The sequence below is a fragment of the Polypterus senegalus genome, chromosome 13 (genome assembly GCF_016835505.1).
Source record: "Polypterus senegalus isolate Bchr_013 chromosome 13, ASM1683550v1, whole genome shotgun sequence".
Lineage (NCBI taxonomy): Eukaryota > Metazoa > Chordata > Cladistia > Polypteriformes > Polypteridae > Polypterus > Polypterus senegalus.
In genome coordinates, this window is record NC_053166.1 from 10,070,602 (window position 1) to 10,095,433 (window position 24,832).

Below are 24,832 nucleotides of genomic sequence, written 5' to 3' on the forward strand. Positions count from 1 at the left end.
TGGCGGAAGTATTGTCTCCACACCTGGGTGTCCCTGGTCTTCTTCCCCCAGCACTTCCGGGTGTGGTGGAAGTGCTGAGGGCCAGGGCTCCATAGGCATTGGGGTATCACCTGGCGGTGACCATGGGCCCCTAAAGGGTTGAGCTTCTAAGCTCTGTTCCCGTGGTACCCAAAGCCACCAGGGTGGTCACCCCCTCATGGTCTGGAGGAGGCGTAAGCCTTCATCTAATCCTCCTGGGCATCCTGGCTGGGTACCACCCCAACCACTCGACACAAAGGGTTGAACACACCGCACTTGGCCACCCGCAGCAGTTTCAAACTATCCATCTGTCTGTTTTACCGAGATGGGAGCCAGCTCCAAATAGAGTGCCAGTCTCTTTGCAGGGCACATTTACGCACACACCAGTGTTGGATCAGTGCTAAGGTTTTGAGTTCGGAATCGATACCAGCTTTCGGACCTCAATTCCCGTTCCAAAGAAATTGCTGTCCTTCTTCGTGCAACGCTTCCCTCTCTATATCCATGACGTCCTGATCGTGTCGAAGCAATAAGGATCCCCTGTGAAGTCCCCATTGTTTTCAAAGCAGTAATGGTTGTGGGGGGGCATGTGTTTATAGAGCAAAATAAGCAATAAGGGAAGGTCCCCAATAAGTTCTGATCACACCAAATTACATGACCCCGTGATGTACTGATCACATTGAAGCAATTGCCCGCATGAAGTCCTGAACACGTCAAAGCAATTTTCCCATGTGAAGATCCCAATTGCATTGAAGCAATAAGGTGCCGAATAATGTGCCCATGAAGTGTTGTTAGCGGCGAAGGAGTAAACCCCATGTAGTCCCACTCTCGTTTAATTCCCGATTGATAAGGTGGTGGGATCTTCATGAAGTCCCGATCATGTGGAAACAATATCCTATCGCCTCAAAGCAAGTGCCCCTGTGAAGTCCCAATTACGTGAAAGCCATAAGGTCGCCCTGTTAAGTCCAGATCGTGTCGAGGCAGATGTCTCCATGAAGTCCGTTAGCGGTGTAGCAGCAAGTGTAGCAGTAAGTTTCCCAGGTCTCTGAGAAGTCCTGACCATGAATATCCTATCACATCAAAGCAATGGTCCAACATGAAATCCAAATTGTGTTAAAGAAATTGTCCCTGAGAAGTCACAATATTGACGACACAATAGTCCCTGTGAAGTCCCCATCACGTTAAAGCAACAAGGACCCCCATGAACTTCTGAACGCATCAAAAGAATGGTCCTCATGAATTCCTGATAGCATCGAAGCAATAAGGATCCCTCCTGAAGGTGCGATTGTGTCAAATGGGGTTTGGGGTTGTTTCCGAGTGAAATAAGCAGTTAGGGAAGGTCCCAATGACTTTCCGAAGACATCAAATCAGTTAACCCCGTGAAGTCCCGATCACATTGAAGCAACAAGGTCCCCCATGAAGTTCTGAACATGTCAAAGCAATTTTCCCCCATGAAGTCCCGATTGTGTTAAGGCCATAAGGTTGCCCAGTGAAGTCCAGATCATGTCAAAGCAGTTGTCCCAATGAAGTCCCATTAGCTCTGAAGCAATAGTTCTTGTGAAGTCCCGATCACGCCAAAGCAGGTAGTTTCCCTTTTGTAAACCAAATTGATTTGAAGCAATAAGGTCTGGGGGTCTCCTTGAAGGTCCCAATCATGTGGTAACAATTTTTCTCATGAATACCCTATTGCAGCAAAGCAAATTGTCCCCATGGAGACCCAATAACTTTGAGACAATAAGGTTCCCAAGTGAAGTCCAGATCATGTTGAAGCAATAGCCCCCGTGAAGTCCCGATAGTGCTGAAACAAGAAGTGCCCCTCATGAAGACCCAATCTCATCGAAGCAATAAGGGGTGGGTCTCCGTGAAGTCCACATTGTGTGGAAGCACATTGTCCCCCCAAGTCCTGATCACATCAAAAGTTCAGACTGCTTCGAAGCTTGAAGTTTTGTTTCGTGAAGTCTAATAAATGGATGTTTTTCCACAACTGCAAAAGCGAATATCATTGGGTTGGGGGGATTGAGATGAAATGTGGAGTTCACTTCCGATACTGAAAATCCTAACTTGCAGGTAACCGTGCCATTTTAAAGTTTGTTTTTATTTTTTTTTTGATACTTTTCCAATATCAGTATACCACCCAACTCTGGCGCACACTCATACTCACTCGCCAATTTAGAGTCCTTAATTAACCTGGCACATATTTTTGGGGTATGGGAGGAAAGCAAGAGAACCTGGAGAAAAATGCAGAGGCAGGCTCCATCTAGAGAGTGCTTGGGTAGAGATTTGAACCCTGGAGCTGTTAGACTGAAACACTAACCACTGTGCCATCCTTACTTTTAAATCACCTCTGCTATAACAACAACATTTATTTCTATAGGACATTTTTATACATATGATGGTGCTCAAAGTGCTTTACATGATAAAGAAAGAGAAAAAAGACAAAATAAATGAGAAAATAAAATTAGAGAAACACTAATTAACATAGAATAAAAGTAAGGTCCGATGGCCAGGGAGGACAGAAAAAGCAAAAGTAAACTCCAGACGGCTGGAGAAAAAATAAAATCTGCAGGGGTTTCTGAGGCCACGAGACCACCCTGCCCCCTCTAGGCATTCTACCTAACATAAATGACCTCAATCAGTCCTCATGGTATTCAGGGTTCTCATGGAAGAACTTGATGATGATGGTCATGCGGACTTCTGGCCTTTAATTCATCAATGTAAGGACATCACGGTGCTTTGATCGGGTGGCGGAGAAGCAGATCACCACCACAGAAAATCAGAAAAAGATCAGAAGAGAGAATAGGGGTTGGTACGGATTTTGGAGCCACTATGAATAATAATGATAATTAATTGAATATACAGAGCATCAGGATTTAACTGAAATGAAGCTGAGAGAAAGCCATGTAAAAATAATGAGTTTTTATCATTTTTGTAAAGTGCTCCATTGTATTAGCCTGGCGAATTCCTATCGGTAAACTCGTATTCTAGATTTGAGGTGCATAACAGCAGAAGGCCGCCTCACCACTTCTTTTAAGTTTAGCTCTTGGAATTCTAAGCAGACCCTCATGTGAAGATCTAAGGTTACGATTTGGAGTGTAAGGTGTAAGACATTCTGAAATACAGGATGGAGCAGATTATTGAAGGCTTTGTAAATCATAAGAAGTATTTTAAAGTCAATTCTAAATGACACAGGTAACCAATGTAGTGACGCTCAGACTGGTGTGATGTGCTCGGATTTTCTTTTCCTAGTTAAGAATCTGGCAACTCCATTCTGCACTCATTGTAACTGATTGATGCCTTTTTTGGGTGGTCCTGACAGGACTGCGTTACAGTAATCTAGTCGACTGAAAATAAAAGCGTGAACTCATTTCCTAGCATCTTGCAATGTTATAAGAGGTCTAAATTTTGTTATATTTCTTAAGTGAAAAAATGCTATCCTAGTGATCTGATTCATATGTGATTTAAAATTCAGGTCAGAGTCAATAGTTACCCCTAAATTCTTTACCTCCGTCTTGACTTTTAATCCTAATGCATCAAGTTTATTTCTAATAACCTCATTATATCCATTATTGCCAATCACTAAGATTTCTGTTTTCTCCTTATTTATTGAGAAAATTACTACTTATCCATTCAGAAACACGAGTAAGACATTAGGGTCAGTGAGACAAGAGAGTTGGGGTCATCAGCTGTTGATAAGTACAGTTGTGTGTCATTAGCATAGCTGTGGTGGCTCATGTTATACCCCGAGATGATCTGACCTAATGGAAGCATGTAAATTGAAAAGAGCAGCGGACCCAGGATAGAGCCTTGTGGACCACCATATATAGAATATCAGGTATCTTTGAAGTAGAATTGCCACAACTAAGAAAGAATTTTCTACCTGCCAGGTAGGATTCAAACCAATTTAAAAACAGATTGAAATTAATGGCCCCTGTTCATTGCACAGGAGTTGTCACAGAAGGGTGCAGTTTCCAGAGTCGTCACTGGCCGATGGCCATTTGCGACCAAGTCAGTCTCTACAGCACTTGTGTAAAACTGGACAGCACATTTTTTTTCGTGTTGATTGTGACAGACAACTTCAAGCTGAGCACAAATTATCATTTCGGGTTGAATGAATCACAGAAGAATTTGGAATTTACCGTGGTTAGTCCCTTGTGGCCAGGTGTGGTAATGACAGCTCAGGACTGCAATAAGAAATTTTGGCGTGCTAACAGGGTCGTCTCAATAATTTGTCCGAAGATGTGAAAATGAAGAGAAAAAAGAACTGAAAATGGCGTGCGTTGGCGCACATTCTTCCTGCAGGGAATCCAAAATAAGATTTTGGTAAGGATCTGTTGGTCTTTAATGGAGCTCCGTCTCACAGGCCAAAAGTGACGCCTCCTTCTGGGATGTTGGGGATTTTATAGCATCGAGACCAAAGTGGGTGCTGCCAAATGCCTTCACCGGGCGGCTTCTCGGCACTATGGGAAAAGGAGATGACAGCGTTAGTGGCAGTGCCCCCACTCTTGTCTCTGCAAGTAACAGTATTAATATCTCGACTGAGTCTGTGACGAGGTCCTGCAACATACACACATGACACCCTTAATGATGGTGACCCGTTGCAGTACTCCAACCGTGTAAAAGATATTTTGCTGCTGATTTTCGTTTGTACACAGCATTTGCCGCTTCTCGTTTCAGCGTCCATTTATGGATTCCGCTCCATTGTTGCAACGTCCTGGGAAAACCTTTGACCCTGTTTGTCAAGAACATCTGGGAAGAAATCTGAGTGTGAAGGCAGAAAATAAATCTTTAGCGTCATGTTCCACTTTATGGTTTTGAACGCCTGTCGCATGTTGCCAGCCAGCTGGATACAGTTTGGTGCTCTGGAGTTGCCAAGAAGATTCTCAGCATCGTCCTTGAATGTCTACTTTGCGATTTCCTCCCAGCCCCACTAGTGGCTTTTCCAAACCCCTTTGTCATGGAGGATGTGCCTGTTTTGTGGACCAACAAAAAATGCCTTCCTTAATCTTGGCCATCACTCATTTGTGGGAACATCTGCTTCAAATATTGAAATTCTTCAACTTCCTTGCTCATCACTTTCGCAAAATTTTGCATCGGTCCAAGTTTTCCATGAAGAGGAGGCAAAAAAATCTTTTCAATCCTGGAACCAAATGCTTGCGGGGCCAGCTCTTTCTAATGAGACTCTTTAGCACATTTGTCCCATTCCCAGAACTTGGTGTATCCGAGCTGCAGTGTTGCTACTTGTGGATCATCACAGATGCTCTCCTTGTACTTCTCGTACCGTATATCAGTGTTCCTTAACCCCTTTTGATTCTAGCACAATAGCGAAATCGAGTGTGACCCCCACTTCACGACCCACTTTATCCCATAAAGATTACAAGCAATCAGAACAATAACATTTATTTCTATAGCGCTGTTAATGCATGCACATCGGAGGATCTCCTCATGGGCTCAATCGAGGGATGGGATACCCGCCAGGGTGACAGGGGGCGCTGTCGCTAACATTCTCTTCTCCTTCTGCTCCACGCAGCACTGAGGAACCGCTCAGTCAGGGAGTTTAGCTTCACCTCTTCTGGTTTGTGTGATATAAAAAGCCTAGCAGCCAGGAAGGATTAGTCATTTGCGCTCAGAGCGACCTACCAGGTGACCTTCTTTTCGGTGGCAAAGAGACAAATACTTGTGTTGTTTTGCCCAAGAAGCTGATTATTTTAACACCAAGAGCCATGTTTTTCTTTGTTGGACTACTTTAATTAAACAGGATGACCGTGTTGGTGTCCTAGCTTTTGACTTTAGCCACAACATGTCATTCCTGCACATTTTCATACAATGATTGTAGCTCAATAGCAGCACACGACCCACCGGTGGGGGTCACAACCCCTCGACTGAGGAACATCGCTCTGTATATGACCTGCAGCATACTGTCGTTGAACTGAGTTGAATGCCCAAGTCCAAATGAAATGTTTGGTGTGCCAAATTAAGGGCCGTCTTGTTGTTAATTAACCACTTTTGTGGTTTGCCCCCTGCTCCATTTGCTCGCCAACCCATCCGGCCTGCGCTACGCACCAGCTACTTTGCGCCTCTGCCGCTCGCATTGTGAAGAGGGGGCTGAACGCACGCCAAGGAGACTGTTAAACGTTGATACAATGGGAAACAGTTTTTTTTTTAACCTCCTCTTTGCTCAATCAGCTGCTGGCTTGCTGCTGTGCTGCCATGCTGTGTGATCTGCATCTCGTGCGGCGCTTCAAACATTGAAAAGCCTGTACAGCAGCTGCCCTACTCTTTGTCTTTTATTTCTGGCCCTGGACATGGTTAAATCTCTTGGCATAAAGTTTTGTCTCGCAGGACGTGAGTTCTTGATATTTTTTAGTTTATAATTTAAAAACGAAATAAGAATCTGAAAATATAACAACACCACATTAAAGTTCGATAAACTCTGAAAAGAATGATACCAAACATATATATGTAGGTTTTAAAATAGGCCAGATTTAAAGCGTGACATTCAGTAAAAATGTCAAATTAAATCGTTGCACAAAATCATTGCACTTTTAGGCTTAGGATTTTATCTATACTAATAAAAGGCAAAGCCCTCACTGACTCACTCGTCACTAATTCTCCAACTTCCCGTGGAGGTAGAAGGCTGAAATTTGGCAGCTCATTCCTTACAGCTTACTTTCAAAAGTTAAGCAGGTTTCATTTCAAAATTCTACGTGTAACGGTCATAACTGGAACCTACTTTCGACCATATTTACGGCCATAGCCTGCAGCTCGGTCGCCGTGTGAGGCGGAGTTGCGTCCCGCATTATCACGCCTTCCACATAATGGGATATGCATATGCTACGTTATTTTTAAATGTTTTCTTTTCTTTTTCATAACTTCTTTAACTCACTTCTCCGCTGTGAAGCGTGGGTATTTTGCTAGTGTATATATATATATATATATATATATATATATATATATATATATATATATATATATATATGTGAAACCTGGCCCGGCACAGACAGGCGGACAGCATATTTTGCTCACCACACACACCGCTCATTTACACTATTTACAATCATATAAATCACGTGCACTCCACGAACCCCAGTGCCTCTTGCACTGATTTCCCCAAAGTCCAGGGCCCACAGTCTCTTTGCCTTTGTCCTGGCGCCTCCGTCCTCTCTCTCCAGCTCCGTCTGCTTCCTCCCGACTTCCACCAATGACTGGAGGGAGGCGGCCCCTTAAATAATGCCCCGATGAGCCCCAGGTGCTTCCTCCATCCTTAGCCACGCCCCAGCGTGGCGGAAGTGTCGGCTGCCTTCCTGGCGCTCTCCGGCGCCACACAATGTCTTCCCCGGCACTTCCTGGTGTGGCGGAAGTGTCGAGTTCCGGGATAATCAGGCACCGGCGCCGCCTGGCGGTGGCCACGGGTCCCTACAGGGCTGGGCTTCAAAGCCCTGTACCGAGGCCCCTGCCTAACCATGACGGACGCCCCACTCTGTCTGGAGGAGGCACTCGCCCTCCTCCGGTCCTCCAAGCGTCCGGCGGGCTCCTGCCCGACCGGCAACCGCCGGGATAAACCGGCATCGGGCGCCGCCTGGCGGTGACCACGGGCCCCTACAGGAAGGGCTTCCATGCCCTCAACCCGTGGCCCCAACAGAACCAGGACAGGCGCCCCTCGCGGTCTGGAGGAGGCACAAGCCCTCCTCACGTCCTCCTGGGCGTCCCGGCGGGCTCCGCCCGGCGGGGCCACAGATGCCCCACCGCTAGCGAGGACGCGTGGGTCGAGCGGCACAACCGAGCGGGCAGCACGTCCCCAGCGAGGGTCCTACTATGTCCCCAGGGTCCAACACGGCACCCTGGGACATCTGTCTTCGGCACCCTCGCCCGCGCAAAGCGTCCCCTGTGGTCTGCGCCGCTCTACCCTTCGCTGTTCCCCAGCGGGTCACTGTAAACCTCCCGGCGTGGAGCACTCCCGGGGCGCTCCGTTCAAGCGGGCAGGTCCCGCCGGCGTCGGCCTCAGCGCTCGTCGGGGCCGGGCCTGTAAAATAAAGAAAAGGAGGGCCAGAAGCACAGCCAGGACACTCATCCCGAGCGCTCCGTCGGTCTCCGTATCGACCGTGCCTCTGCCCCCCTCCGACAGCCCCCAACTTGCCTGCTGAAGTCCTCCGCCGCAGGTTCCATGCCCGCCCGCTGCGTCCGCGGCACGCTCGCAGGCGGCTCGCCCAGCCGCCCAGGATCTCCTCTGCCCGCACAGAGACGGCCTTTCTCGGGCGCGCACCCAGCGCCGCGTCCTCTCCCTATCGGAGGAACCGGCATTCACCCGCCGGTTCCTCCTTCTTTTCTTGGACGCTGGCGGTCTGGGTCTGAGCACAGCAGCTCAAATCCAGCCCGTCTGCGTCCAGGCAGAGCGACGGGGAGACAGTTGCAGGCTTGGGCGCAGGGCGCTAGGACCCAGGGCACTCAGCAGCCCGATCCTACCGCCCCTGCATATTGAGCTCCTCGCCTCGCTAGCTGTCTGCACCGCGGCGTCTGCTGTCGGGAGGTTGCTTACTTGGAGCTGATCGTCCGTAAGCGGTCACAGCCATGTTGGCAAACCTCCCGCTTGCTTTACGGGGCGGTACTACTCACCACCCCGCCGTGTTCTGCCGGCCTCCGGTTCCAGCGCGCGCCGATCCTCCGTCTCACTTTCGGTGTCAGTCCAGCGCGACCGCCTTCTCCATCAGCTGCTCACACTGCGCGGCGAGAACACGTAGCAGCTCCTCTAAAGACGGCTTGGCGGGGCGAAGGGACTCCTCCGGCGCCGCGCCGAGCCGCTGGTGGAAAGAGAGACAGGCGTCGGTGGGCTTACCTGTCCATCAGCTCCCGCGCGCCTGCCTCCTCTGGGCCACTCCCTCTGGCCCAATGGGTCTCGGTTTGGCGCGAGACTGGCGTTCCTTGGGCCCGCCTCTATCCAATCATCGGCGGGCACGCCAAGACACACCGGCCAATCCCGTGCCTGTCAGCGGCGGGACTTCCAGCCAGCGGCCATCTTGTCTCCCCTGTTTTGGCTGCGAGGCGTGCCTCTTCGCCGCACCGCAGCTGCGGCCGACTTCGCGGTCTTCTCAGCGGCCGTCGCGCTGCCGACAACCCGTGGCCAGCGTGCTCCTGCCACAGGCGGATCCGGTTCGTCCCTCCCTGCGGAGAACAAGGTACATCCAACCCGCGGGGCAGGGTACTCACCTCCCGAATCCCGTCGTGCTGAGGCCCCTGCCTGCGGTGTGGCCTTCATCGAAGCCACGCCCGGCCTGGCTGTCCGTCTCAACAAGCGGCTCCGGGCCGCTGCGCCCAGCGAGGTCCGTTCCTCCTCCGCACCGGGGATGGCCTTTCTCGGGTCCGGCGGCGGTTTCCGGGGTAAAACGCTCCCGCGGGGCCGTGCACGGGCCGCTCCTGCGGCCAGTGTGTGGGTCGCTGCTGCGCGGGCCGTTCACAGAAATATTTGATTTTGAAGCAGGTCCCGTCTTGTACCAGGCGGATCATCCTGCCGGCTACACCACTGTGAAACCTGGCCCGGCACAGACAGACGGACAGCATATTTTGCTCACCACACACACCGTTTATTTACACTATTTACAATCATATAAATCACGTGCACTCACGAACCCCAGTGCCTCTTGCACTGATTTCCCCAAAGTCCAGGGCCCACAGTCTCTTTGCCTTTGTCCTGGCCGCCTCCCGTCCTCTCTCTCCAGCTCCGTCTGCTTCCTCCCGACTTCCACCAATGACTGGAGGGAGGCGGCCCCTTAAATAATGCCCCGGATGAGCCCCAGGTGCTTCCTCCATCCTTGGCCACGCCACAGCGTGGCGGAAGTGTCGGCTGCCTTCCTGGGCGCTCTCCCGGCGCCACAATGTCTTCCCCGGCACTTCCTGGTGTGGCGGAAGTGTCGGGTTCCCGGATAATCAGGCACGGGCGCCGCCTGGCGGTGGCCACGGGTCCCTACAGGGCTGGGCTTCAAAGCCCTGTACCCGAGGCCCCTTGCCTAACCATGACGGACGCCCCCACTCTGTCTGGAGGAGGCACTCGCCCTCCTCCGGTCCTCCAAGCCCCGGCCGGGCTCCTGCCCGACCGGCAACCGCCGGGATAAACCGGCATCGGCGCCGCCTGGCGGTGACCACGGGCCCCTACAGGGAAGGGCTTCCATGCCCTCAACCCGTGGCCCCAACAGAACCAGGACGGGCGCCCCTCGCGGTCTGGAGGAGGCACAAGCCCTCCTCACGTCCTCCTGGGCGTCCCGGCCGGGCTCCCGCCCCGGCCGGGGCCACAATATATATATACTGTATATAGAGTAGGTATACAGTATACAGTAATCCCTCCTCGATTGCGGGGGTTGCGTTCCAGACCCCCCCGCGATAGGTGAAAATCCGCGAAGTGAAAACTATATGTTTGTATGGTTATTTTTATATATTTTAATCCCTTATAAAATCTCCCACGCTGTTTATAAATATTCCCTGCACAGTTATACAGCATAAACCCTTTGTATTCTCTTAGATATTAGGTAAGATTCATTGAAATTATGTATGTAAACACACTGTTTATATACAGTAAAACCTAAATATTATTTTAAAGATATCGAGTGTCTCCGATATCACATATGTTACAGCCATTACGATAGACAGGCCACCAGCAATAAATACGTACAATGCAAGAAAAATAGCATACAGTAAATGTGTGTACAGTGACACTAAACGTACGTACATGAACTAAGTACTGTAAGTAAAAAATTAATTATGGTTACTCACCAACAATGACACGATGACTTGTCCGATAACAATGAGTTTAATTTTACTGCACAACAAAGGAGAGCGTTACAGCTCTTCTAAAGGAGCCACTTCAGGCGATTGTGTAGCACTGCCATTGTTCTTCTTCTGGCAGTCTTCAATCCAAATCCCTAAAGCAGATTCCATCCAGACTACTGCCTTATTACATCCACTTACAACTCGTTTTGCGCCCTGGTTAAAAGGACACTGCGGCCATAGATCTTATATTCCTTTCCTACTTTTTAAATAAAAAGAATCGTAGTCTCATTGATGCTGCAATGGCGTCCTTCAGCGGTGTAGATTTTCCCTTCCTTCAACAAATGCAAAACATTTACCTTTTCGTTAACATCTTCCATTGCCGCTTGGGCATGGCCCCTAAAGAAGTAACAGGAGCAGATCATTTTGGAGCCATAATGAAGTGCTTGACTATGCACAAAGATAAACACAAAAGAGCACAAAAGTTAACTCTTTACACAGCGAAACACGTTGATGCTGAATGAGCGAGACAAGACTTCCTGGTTAACACTGCATTCAGCACACAGGAACTTAACTGCATGCTCTGATTGGTTAGCTTCTCAGTCATCCGTCAATAGCGTCACTGGTATGAAATCAACTGGGCAAACCAACTGAGGAAGCATGTACAAGGAAGTGAAAAGATACATTGTCCGCAGAACCCGCGGAGCAGCGAAAAATCCGTGTTATATATTTAGTTATGCTTACATATAAAATCCGCGATAGAGTGAAGCCGCGAAAGTCGAAGCGTGATATAGCGAGGGATTACTATATGTATATATATATATGTATATATATATATATATACATATATATATATATATATATATATACATAGAGTGGTGTGAAAAACTATTTGCCCCCTTCCTGATTTTTATTCTTTTGCATGTTTGTCACACAAAATGTTTCTGATCATCAAACACATTTAACCATTAGTCAAATATAACACAAGTAAACACAAAATGCAGTTTTTAAATGATGGTTTTATTATTTAGGGAGAAAAAACCCAAACCTACATGGCCCTGTGTGAAAAAGTAATTGCCCCTTGTTAAAAATAACCTAACTGTAGTGTATCACACCTGAGTTCAATTTCGTAGCCACCCCAGGCCTGATTACTGCCACACCTGTTTCAATCAAGAAATCACTTCAATAGGAGCTGCCTGACACAGAGAAGTAGACCAAAAGCACCTCAAAAGCTAGACATCATGCCAAGATCCAAAGAAATTCAGGAACAAATGAGAACAGAAGTAATTGAGATCTATCAGTCTGGTAAAGGTTATAAAGCCATTTCTAAAGCTTTGGGACTCCAGCGAACCACAGTGAGAGCCATTATCCACAAATGGCAAAATCATGGAACAGTGGTGAACCTTCCCAGGAGTGGCGGCCGACCAAAATGACCCCAAGAGTGCAGAGGCGACTCATCCGAGAGGTCACAAAGACCCCAGGACAACGTCTAAAGAACTGCAGGCCTCACTTGCCTCAATTAAGGTCAGTGTTCACGACTCCACCATAAGAAAGAGACTGGGCAAAACGGCCTGCATGGCAGATTTCCAAGGCGCAAACCACTGTTAAGCAAAAGAACATTAGGGCTCGTCTCAGTTTTGCTAAGAAACATCTCAATGATTGCCAAGACTTTTGGGAAAATACCTTGTGGACTGATGAGACAAAAGTTGAACTTTTGGAAGGCAAATGTCCGTTACATCTGGCGTAAAAGGAACACAGCATTTCAGAAAAGAACATCATACCAACAGTAAAATATGGTGGTGGTAGTGTGATGGTCTGGGCTTGTTTTGCTGCTTCAGGACCTGGAAGGCTTGCTGTGATAGATGGAACCATGAATTCTACTGTCTACCAAAAATCCTGAAGGAGAATGTCCGCCATCTGTTCGTCAACTCAAGCTGAAGCGATCTTGGGTGCTGCAACAGGACAATGACCCAAAACACACCAGCAAATCCACCTCTGAATGGCTGAAGAAAAACAAAATGAAGACTTTGGAGTGGCCTAGTCAAAGTCCTGACCTGAATCCAATTGAGATGCTATGACATGATCTTAAAAGGCGGTTCATGCTAGAAAACCCTCAAATAAAGCTGAATTACAACAATTCTGCAAAGATGAGTGGGCCAAAATTCCTCCAGAGCGTAAAAGACTCATTGCAAGTTATCATAAGCAAAGTTATTGCAGTTATTGGTGCTAAGGGTGGCCCAACCAGTTATTAGGTTCAGGGGCAATTACTTTTCACATAGGGCCATGTAGGTTTGGATTTTTTCTCCCTAAATAATAAAACATCATTTAAAAACTGCATTTTGTGTTTACTTCTGTTATATTTGACTAATGGTTAAATGTGTTTGATGATCAGAAACATTTTGTGTGACAAACATGCAAAAGAATAAGAAATCAGGAAGGGGGCAAATAGTTTTTCACACCACTGTATATATGTGTATATATATATATATATGTATATATATATATATATATATATATATATATATATATATATATATATAATCCAACATACGTCTTTCTGTCTGTCTGCTTTTTAATAGAGTGACTACTTAATTTAGATAATTTAGATCAGGTTTCTTTCTATAATTTGCTTGAACATTCCGGGTTGATTTTCTCATCGAACTTAGTATCATAGGATACAGGAGCAATTATTTTGCGCTAATCTGAGATAGAGGCTGCAGGCCGAGAGGAGGGAGAAGCATGATGTCAGGGGTGGGGACCCGAGCGGGGCACTCCTTACTCTCGTGCCAGCCTTGGAGCTTACCTTACTTCTGCTTAGCTGGTGAACGAGAGAACTACCTAACGGATTTAGATCGGGTTTTTTCTATAATTTGCTTGAACATTCCGGTTGATTTTGTGACTTCTCTCATTGTGCTAAGAATCATAGTTCGCTTGCATGAATCCGAGATAGAGGCTACGGGCCGAGGGGAGGGGGAAGCAGTTGAGGCCTTCCTCACTCACGCGCCAGCCTCCGTTCGAGTCAGTCTGAGGGTTTTAATCGCTAGTAATCCTCTAATCACGACGGATGTGCCCTTTCAACTCAAGACATTACAGTTCCCAGTGAAGGTTTGCTTTGCAATGTCAATTAACAAGGCCCAGGGACAGACCCTCAAGTTGGCAGGGGTTGATCTTTTCTCAGCATGCTTCTTGAATGGTCAGCTTTACCTCGCTTTCTCCTGGGTTATTTCCCCAAGAAACCTAAGTGTCCTCGCTCCGATAGCGAAACCAAAAATATTGTATATCAAGAGTCCCTCGGATACGAAAGCTATCAATTTTAATTCCTCTCAATGCAAATTATATTTTAACATTTTTTTTTATTGATTTTTAAAGTTTGTTTTGTTTTACTACTACATGGGCAGAGCTAGTATATTATAAAAATAATTTTTAGGTATTTTGAAAAGCTGTTGAATGAAATAAATTCAAGGAGAGTATTTGAGGGATGGAGCCCCAGATGAAGGGCTATTACTAAGAATAAGGAGGGAGGAAGTAAAAGAGGCACTGAAAAGAATGAAAAATGGAAAGTCAACAGGACCGGATGAAATACCAGCAGAATTGTGGAAGAGTTTAGGAGAAGAGAGAGTAGATGTGTTGTGGGATCAAATGCAGAAGATCTACGAACAGGAGAGAACGGCAGATGAGTGGAGGAACAGTGGGATTGAACCCATCTATAAGGAGAAAGATGATAATCAGGATTGTGGAAACAACAGAAAGAAAAAGCTGATGTCACATACCATGAGAGAAACTTTAGGGAAGAGACCACCATAGGTGAGGAGCAGTTGGGTTTTATGCCAATGGAGAGGAATGACTGATGGAGTCTTTGCATTGAGACAGCTGATAGAGAAGCATCAAGGAAAACGGAAAGGTTTACATATGGTGATCATTGATTTGGAGAAGGTGCCACATCAAGAGGTCTGGAGGTGCATGAGAGAGAAAGGAGGACCAGAGTGGAGTGTGAGGCTTGTCCAGGATATGTATGAGGGAGTGAGGACTCAGTTAGGAGTGAAAGACAAGATCTCAGTTAGAGGAGGTCTACACCAGGGGTTCTGCTTGAAGTCCTTACCTCTTTGGTCTGCTTATGGATGTGTTGACTTATGGGATAAAAGACTAGTCCCCCCGGTGCAGACTTTGTGCTGAGGACATTGTGTTGTGAAATGCCATAAAAGAGAGGAAGTGGAGAGAAAGTTGGAAGAAGGGAAAAGGGCTTTGGAAGATGGAGGATTGAAGATAAATAGGAGGAACAAGACAGACTATCTGAGGTTTATAGGTGATCAAGATTCAAAAGTCAGCCTGCAGAGAGAGCCATTGAAAAGAGTGTAGAAGCTGAAATATCTCAGATCAGTTTTAGCCCAAGATGGAGAATTAGATGAAGAAATGACCCGTAGAGTGTGGTGTGGATGGATCAATTGGAAAAAGGTATCATGAGTGTTGTGTGATCGAAGAATGAAGGCGAAGGTTAAGACCATCAATGATGTGTGGAGCCGAGACACGGGAAGTAAAGGGGAGTACAGCAGGAGAAGAAGTTGAATGTGGCAGAAGTGAGAAGGCGGAGATGGAAAAAATGACAGAATAAGACATGAGACCATCAGGGGTACTGCAAAAGTGGGAGAGAATTTGTAGAGACTACAGGATGGTAGATTGAGGTAGTATGAGTGTGTCATGAAGACAGACAATGAAGATGTGGGCAAACGAGTGATGGGAATGGAAGTCCAGGGGGAGAGAAAGTGTGTGTTTGCAAAGCTGAAGTGGATGGATAAAGGAAAAGAAGATCTGAAGGAAAAGAGTGTCTGGGGGGGATGCAGGACTGAGATGTATGGAGAAGGCTGATCACACATAGACATGGGAAAAGATAAAGAAGAAGCTTTTACATATGTCACAAGACACCTCATCAGTCCTCATAATCATATTACAGCAATAATTAATTTGATTCAAATATTTTTATACCCCTGATACCTGTTTAAATTCATATTTTATTGAACATTGTCTCTTTTTCATAACAGATGTCCATGTCATTCAAAGGGCGGATAGTGAGCTTGCTGAGGCAGGCTGCCTTCCTGTCATAATACTGGGGAAATAAATGATTGTTGTATTTTACACCCAGACACTCTGTCAGCTTGAGGGCTTTCGTTTCATTTTAGCATTCATTGTGATTTTGATTCAGTTCAGTCAGATGTATCATTAAGTAAAGAATATGCACAAATCAAAAATAAAGTCAAGTGTGTGTTCCATTGCACACAAGATGTGCTCAGAGTCACTGCAGTGTCTTTTGGAGGGGAGGCTGCGGTGCTGCTTTTCTGAACGAGAGCCATTCAGTTCAAAGGAGCTGCACAATAGGACACGCGAGAAGCTCAGGGCCAGTCAAAGGATAAAGTCTGTCCATCCATTGTCGAAGTGGGCTCCTCCGGAATGTCACCGCAGAGTTCTGGAGTCTGTCCCAGCAGCAGTGAGTGAAGGCCAGGACATCACATCCATTACATTTACACAATAAACCTTGTTGACCTTATATCCTGCTGCCAGTTGAGTTTCTATTCCATCACAAAAAAACGTCAGGACGCTACACCTGTGTTTATGTCTGTTTTGACAGCGTTTAATTACCCATTAGGCGGTGGGAGGCACAACTCCACACAGTACTTACACACGCACACACATGTCTGCAGCGGGACAAGGGCTGGGGAAAGTGCTTAGAAGGGGGGGAGCAGCTGCATTAGCCTGCAGACATCTTGGTAGCTCGTCAGCATCCTCTTCTACCTGAGCAACTCGAAAAGTATGAGGATTTACTGTCAGACAAATTCTACACTCGACAAAACCTTCTTTATTATATGAATGGTTAAGTCGCTGTATGAGAAGTGCCATATATACTAGTCTATCTATCTATCTATCTATCTATCTATGAGTAGATGTAAATTGAATATATTTAAATGTATTATTTTTGTGTTATTGTTTAATTTAATAAAAATTTCTAAAAGTAGTATTTATCAATCTATGACATACAGCGTTTTGCAGGTTTCAGTCTGTTTATATAGTGCCAATCAGATCTGTCTCTATATAGTGCCTATCCTTATCTATCTATCTATCTATCTATCTATCTATCTATCTATCTATCTATCTATCTATCATATACTGCCTTTCATATCTATAGCTATATTTGTATTATATAGTGCCTTTCATATCTATAGCTATATTTGTATTATATAGTGCCTTTCATATCTATCTATCAAGTAGTGCCTATCCTTATCTATCTATCTATCTATCTATCTATCTATCTATCTATCTATCTATCTATCTATCTATCTATCTATCTATCTATTTATCTATCATATAGTGCCTTTCCTATCTATCTATCTATCTATCTATCTATCTATCTATTATATAGTGCCTTTCCTATCTATCTATCTATCTATCTATCTATCTATCTATCTATCTATCTATCTATTATATAGTGCCTTTCATATCTATAGCTATAGTTGTATTATATAGTGCCTTGCTTATCTATCTATCTATCTATCTATCTATCTATCTATCTATATTTGTATTATATAGTGCCTTTCAAATCTATCTATCTATACTTATAGTATCTTTCATGTTGATCTGTCTGCCCAATTGGTTGTCTTTTGTTTTCCTTCCTTTCATCAGAGCCGAGTGTGAAGCTGCTGTCTCACTGCTGTCCTCAGCTCTAATTTAATTGAAGTTTGCCTTCCACCAGACAGATGAAGATTCTGCCAGACTCCCCATACTTGCCATGAGCTTGCAGTATTAATTGTATTCTTGCAGACATTTAGCGGATATATTACGATGTATATTATTAGTGAAATAATCACGTTATTTCAATGTTTTGTCTACCATAGCATTCATTTGCCTTAATTTAGCAAGGTGGGCACTCTTCAAGTGAGAGCAGGACCCTCCCTCTTATTAAAGCAGTGTCTTTATTGATCAGACTGTTCTCATGTGGCTTTCGCTTGGAAATTTCTATTTGTGTGACATTAGGTAGGAACTTCCAATTCTTCCTCTGCATTTTGCTGTGTTAGCATTCAGCAAAAAGAAAGAAGAAAAATGCAAATTGGTTTTTCTTTTGCAATTTAAAAAACAGAAAAGTCCAAAGTAGTGCTTTCACTCATATTATGAGGCTGCTTTGTCCATTACAGGCTTTGTGGAGATCATCCCAGCAGCACTGGTTGCGCAGTAGAAGCCTTTACTGGCCCAGCACTCACTCTTTAGAATCGCTCTCTAAGTTTATCACACAACTTCTACTGAGTATTCAGAATATTTTCAGACCCTTTTGCTGTCTCTCCACTTAATTCTGTCTTAGATTTCATTTGAAATAGAGAAATTTTCCATTTTTACCCATAACACTAGACTCAATGGCCCATAATGATAAAGTGAAAACAGGTTTTCAGAAAAGGTTTGCAAATGTATTAAACATCAAAAACTGAAATCTCTCCTTCCTAGAAGAATTAGGGACCCTTTGCCTTGTTACTCCAAATTTTGTTCACGTGCCTCCTGTTTGCTTTGATTCTCGTTGAGATGTTTCTAGAACTTGATAGATAGATAGATAGATAGATAGATAGATAGATAGATAGATAGATAGATAGATAGATAGACAGACAGATAGAAAGGCAGATAGATAGATAAAGATAGTATATAGATAGATAGATAGATAGATAGATAGATAGATAGATAGATAGATAGATAGATAGATAGATACTTTATTAATCCCAAGGGGAAATTCACATACTCCAGCAGCAAAAAAACAACATTAAATTAAAGAGTAATAAAAATGCATTTAAAAACAGATAATGTATTTGAATAATGTTAGCGATTACCCCCCTGGGGTGGAATTGAAGAGTCGCATAGTGTGGGGTATCCTCAGTCTGTCAGTGGAGCAGGATGGTGACAGCAGTCTGTCTGTTGCTGAAGCTGCTCCTCTGTGTGGAGATGATCCTGTTCATTGGATGCAGTGGATTCTCCATGATTGACAGGAGTCTGCCCAGTGCCCATCGCTCTGCCACGGATATCAAACTGCCCAGCCCCGTGCCTTCAGAAGAGCCTGCTTTCCTCACCAGTTTGTCCAGGTGTGAGGCGTCCTTCTTCTTTATACTGCCTCCCCAGCACACCACCGCATAGAAGAGGGTACTCTCCACAACCGTCTGGTAGAACATCTGTAGCATCTTATTGCAGATGTTGAAAGACGCCAACCTTCTAAGGAATTCTTCTAAGGATTGATGTCCACCTGTGGCAAACTGAAGTGATTGGATGTCTACCTCTGCATCGAAGGTACCACAATTCATAAAAAATAGCCACAAAGTCCAAGGAACTCTCTGTAGACCTGGTGGGTCAGAGATCAGGGCAAGGGGGAATCGAGCATTTTCTTTGAGTTCTTCCAGGGGCATAGTGGCTCAATAATTGTGAAATGGGGGAAGTTTGGAAACACCAGGACTCCCCTTCTTAGAGCTGACTATCTGGCCAAACTGAGTAACCAGGCAAAAAGAGCCTTAGTCCAAGTGGGGACCAATAAACCCAACGATCACCCAGTCCTCATTCTAACAGAGCTTCAGATATCCTCTACTGAGATGGGAGAACCTGCTGAAAGGATAACCATCTCATTGGTTCTCCGTTCAATCAGGTATTTATGGCGGTTGTTGGAGTTTGCCAAATGGCATTTAAAGGATCCTGATAGCACGAGGAGAAAGATTCTCCAATCTGATGAGTCAAACTTTGAACTCTTTGGGCAGAAATTCAGTCCTAATACCATCAGTTCCTAATACCATCACGACGGTGAAGCATTGTGGTGGCAGCATGGTGTTATGGGAGTGCAGGGACTGCTGGATGGAGAAAGATGAATGAAGCCAAATGCAGAAGGACTTTGAAGAGAACCTGCTCCAGAGTACACCCACCATCAGACTGGGACAAAGGTTCACCCTTCAGCATGACAATGACCTGGAGTGGCTTTTGGACAAGTCTGAGTGTTCTGGAGTGCCCTAAACTTAAATCTCATAGACTATGTGTGGTGTAAAGGGAAAGCCAGACAATGGGGCTCCTTGCAGCCAACCCTCTTTTAACTGAAAAAATGATTTTAAATAAAAAATGTGTGTAAAACGCAGAATGAGTCTTCAGTGTAGTTCAGGTCGATGGCCCAAAACGTTGGCTCTTCTGCTTTATGAGGCATTCTGGGGGGGAACGAGGTGGGTCCAGAAGTGATGTCAAAAGCGGAAAAGCCGTCAGTCTTTTTTTGTGCAGGGGGAGGAAAAGAGAAATCGTTATTACATCGCGTCACCTCCTGTCTTGGTGGAGAATTACTGTCACCCAAGCCGTTAAACTGTCCCTCTTGCACAGACACGTGACAGTGGAGAGACCTGATGATGGCAGTTTACAGACACTTCCCATGCAGTGTAATAGGGCTTGAAAGGATCTGCCAGGAGGAGTGGGATCAAATTCCCAAGTGCAGGTGCGTCAAGTTTCTAGAGACTTACCCAAGAAAGCATGAAGCTGGAATTGTTAAGGGGCTTCAACCAAGTACTGAATGAAGGGTCCAGGAATGAGAGATTTCAGTTATTGATTTGTTGTCATTTTGTCATTATGGGTTTTTTTTGAGTGTAGGGTGGTGGGCAAAAAATGGCCTATGTATCCATTTAACATTAAATCTATGACACAATGATGTGAGAAGACAGTGAAAGGGTCTGAATACTCTGTAATTTCATTGTACATATGGGAGGAGATTGGAATATCCTCAACACACACTTGGGGAGAACATGCCAACTCTGTGAGACGCTTGTGCCAGTTATTGTGTTTTCATGCCACTTTGCTACACTCAGGCATATTAAGCAAAAGCGTATTTTTGTGGAAGTGGATGTTGGCACGGCTGTAAATGCTCTGTTAATATGAGGTGCACCATTGCTGGTGACAATGTTCGAAGTGGCTGATGTCATGTGGTCATTTTTCTCTCTTTTCAGATTCTCTGAGGGACATCATACAAGAGTATGGAGTTGTCAGTCCAGTCAGAACCGACTCGGAGGGCAGATTTGTGTCCCACTCTGTGTCTGCAGCTCCTGCCGAGAGACGCAGTCGTAGGGACACAGAAGGTTCTCGTGCCAGCCATGACAATGAAAGAATGTTCTTCAATGTGACAGTGTTTGGCAAAGAATTTCACCTGAGGCTGCGATTAAACTCTCGCTTGGTGGCACCTGGAGCTAAGATGGAGTGGCAGGAGGATTCTAATGTGACGCACTCAGAGCCCTTGGTTGGAGACTGCCTTTATGTTGGAGATATCACAGATGTGCAGGGAGCCTCCGTTGCTTTAAGCAACTGCGATGGTCTGGTAAGTCCCTTTTCAAATCAGTAGCGCTGGTTATTGCTTCCGTTGAAGATGCTTGAACAGTATTGTCAACGTCAAAGCCTCGCAGCTGTCATTGTTTCTGGAATATCGTTTAACAGCTTTCCACATGTCAGCGGTCGATTTATGACCGTTATTTCTGTTGGGAAGGCTTCACTCTCAGCTATCTGTATTTCTCTTTTTGGTGAAGATTGTTTTGCATTACATAGTAAGACTATAATGAACATGAAGTTTCAGATGACAATGTGTTCACTTTGAAGCTGCTGAAGTTACCAGTAAGGTGCAATCAGATGAAGGTGTGTAGGCCTCATTGAGGCAGAGGTTCTGGTGAACTTGTCAGTTCTATTATCTGTACTGAGACACTGCAGAATCTTAAGAGAGAGACGATCTGACGATGGAGCTTAAAGTAGGTGTACCACAGATGCTTTCCCACCATGGCGACCAATGAGTTCCTGTACGCTGTAGGCCCTGGACCACTTGTGGCCCCTGGCTGCTTTCGTGGGTTGTGTTCCCACCGCACCACATCAGGACATGTAACTTTCATGCAAAATATGTGATATGCAAAGAAGATTTTGAGAGTTCATGGAGAATCCTCCCAACACCACTTATGGCTTCATTGAGATGCGGTGTATGGGATGGTGCACCAGAGAGGTGGTTCATCTTCACCACTGCATCTTCACTGATAATTCTCCAAAGTTCAGACTACTAATAGATTTGTAAAATGGCACCTGTGCTTGTGGTCGTATGATCAGCACTGCAAAATATTGCGGGATAGTAGATCGTTTGGTGGAGCTTAAAGTAGGATCACGACAGATGCTTTCCCACCGCTGGAATCTGTCCGAGATCCAGCACGCTGTAGGCCCTGGACCTTCTGTGGCCCCTGGCCGCTTTTGTGTGTTGCCTTCCCACTACACCACAACAGGACATGTAACTTTCATGCAAAATGTGTGATGTGCAAAAAAAAAAGAGTTTGGGAGTTCACAGACACCCCCCCCACCACCACCACCACTTAAGGCTTTGATGTGATGTGGTGGGAGGTAGTTCATCTTCACTACTCCATCTTCACTGATAATTCTCCAAAGTCCAAACTACTTACATATTTGTAAGAGGGCACGACTGCTTGTGGTCAGACGATCAGCACTGCAGAATATTATGGGATAGATGATCTGTTGGAGGAGCTTAAAGTAGGGTCACAATAGGTAAATTCCCACTGTGGGAACCAATGAGTTCTTTTCCAATGTGGGCCTTGGCCGGTTTTGTGTGTTGCATTCCCACCACACAACAGGATATGTGGCCCTTATGCAAAATATGTGATGCGAAAAGAAGAGTATGGGAGTTCAATGGGGGTGGCCACCCCACCACCACCACCATTTGATGCAATGCAGTGCATGGCGTGGTGCACCAGAGAGGAGGCTATGAAGAGTGATGTGATGCTCATTCTTCACTGATAACTCTACAAAGTCCAAACTACTTACAAATTTATAAGATGGCACCAGTGCTTGTGGTCAACTGATCAGCACTGCAAAACATTATGAGATAATAGATCTGTTGGTGGAGCTTAAAGTAGGTTCACGTTAGGTAAATTCCTATCACAGAAACCCATGAGTTCTTTTACAGTGTGGGCCGTGGGCAACTTATGGCCCCGGCCGGTTTTGTGTGTTCCATTCCCACCACAGAACAGAATATATGACCCTTATGCAAAATACGTGATGCGAAAAGAAGAGTTTGGGAGTTCAAGGGGGGGTGCGGCACCCCACCACCGCCATTACTTATGGCTTTGATGTGATCTGGTGTATGGGATGTATGGGGTGTATGGGTGCACCAGAGAGGTAGTTCATCTTCACCGTCTTCACTGATAATTCTTCAAAAGTTCAAACTACTAATAGATTTGTAAGATGGCATCAGTGCTTGTGGTCACACGATCAGCACTGCAAAATATTATGGGAGAGTAGACCTGTTAGTGGAACTTACAGTAAGTTTCACGTTAGGTGCTTTCCCACTGCTGGAACAAATGAGCTCCTGTATGTTGTAGGCCCTGACCGCTTTTTGTGTGTTGCATTTCTACCACACAACAGGACATGTAACCTTTGTGCAAAATATGTGTTGTGCAAAGAAGAGATTGGGAGTTCACGGGGTACCACCCCGACAGCCCTCCCCAATTATTGCCTTGATGTGATGCATGGCACGGCGCACCAGAGAGACGGTTATAAAGAGTGATGTGGTGTGAAGTGTTATGCGTCACTTCCAAACTACTGACAGATTTGTAAGATGGTGCCAGTGCTTATGGTCAACCAATCAGCACGACTCATCGCCTGAGCCCCTCCTTGTTTGGACGAACAGTACATACACTGAAATATGAGCTAAAAGAAAGTTCCAGGAACTACATATGGCCTGAATTCCTGGAGTGGGAATCCTGTTAAAAGTTCCTGTGGTGGGAAAGCTCCTAACGTATTTTATAATTAGGGAAAGGAAATCGAGTCTGGTTCTATCTTTCAAGCATCAGCGGATCTTATGTGGTGTTTGGAGGCATTTTGAAGATGACCTGGTGCAAAGTATGTGAATATTATCTACAGGGTGGTCCAGATCTAATTATACAGATCCCAGATCATCTGGATGACTTTGATTTATGCGGGGACGATTCCAGTTCGGCTCGGAGACGATTCTTCATATCGTCAGTTTGCACACTTCTCAATGGTCCAGGATTTTTCGGGTGATTTTCTATGTAATAAACTTAATAAGTTATAGCGTAATGAAAACTGCATAATTAAATCTTGACCACCCTATAGAGATTGACTTTAAAAGGAAGCTCAGTAAAGTCCATGGCTATCTCGGTTTTAGCTCAGAAGCAAATCAAGTGACGTTGCCACTGCACGGCAGCAGGGATTACTGGCAATGACCTTTCTTTGTGGAGCATCTCCTGGACTGGCAAGATGACTAGAGGTTACAGTAATTGAGCTTGGCGTGAGGTGCTCAAGGCTGTTGACGCATGGAAGTACAAGGAGAGCTCCTTCAAAACACAAACATGGAGGTATTGAAGGGTATCATGTTGGCATAAGGACAACAGAAGTGCTGTCATCAGCATGAGTGGAATCTCTGTGCTAGTTATGGGACATCTCTATGGAACTGTTTGCTTAAATTGGATTGTTCTTTTTGCTTCCTTTGTGACACTCCCATTACTAGGGCCCTATGAAATGTGTTTTATTTTTTCACAAATTCTGTGAATTTGATTTTCTGTTTTCACTGTTTTATTTTACCTTGATTTGGATTTTAGGGTTTTTACAATTTTGTTTTACTGTAAGAAAATAGCAACAGCTACAACAAAACAAACAATAATGAAATGGCACTTTACATTCCTTTTAATGAAACGGCGCATTAGCACAACTGAACCTTATTCTGCCGTTCCATTCATCAGGTAGGAGCCCAGACCCTCCATGATGCTGTATGCTGAGACTGCAGTAGGACGGCGAGTGCCCCCCAGAATTGTAAGAGCTCTTACTAGTTTGATGCATCCTTCTGAGATGAAGGTGAACTTCACTTTTAGAAAAAAGAAAGAAAGCGTGACCCGCTTTTAAGGGCTCATGGCATTTGAGGAGACGCCTGCTTTTCTGCCCAGGTTTGTAGGTGCCGAGTTTATAACGGAAGAGTCAAATGTGGACCTTGCGTGCCTCGTCACCGAAAGGCCAAACATTTATTAAATCCTGA

The 24,832-nt window shown here is 45.4% G+C and overlaps 1 protein-coding gene across 1 annotated transcript in view; it reads left to right on the top strand.

Annotated features, from left to right (window-relative positions):
* The window catches only part of LOC120542905 (A disintegrin and metalloproteinase with thrombospondin motifs 2-like), a 544,393-nt gene that overhangs the window by 15,965 nt on the left and 503,596 nt on the right, over window positions 1–24,832 (top strand). The window contains exon 2 of the mRNA XM_039775628.1: window positions 20,751–21,115. Within this exon, the coding sequence (XP_039631562.1) occupies window positions 20,751–21,115 (365 nt within the window). The remainder of the gene's footprint in view (window positions 1–20,750; window positions 21,116–24,832) is intronic.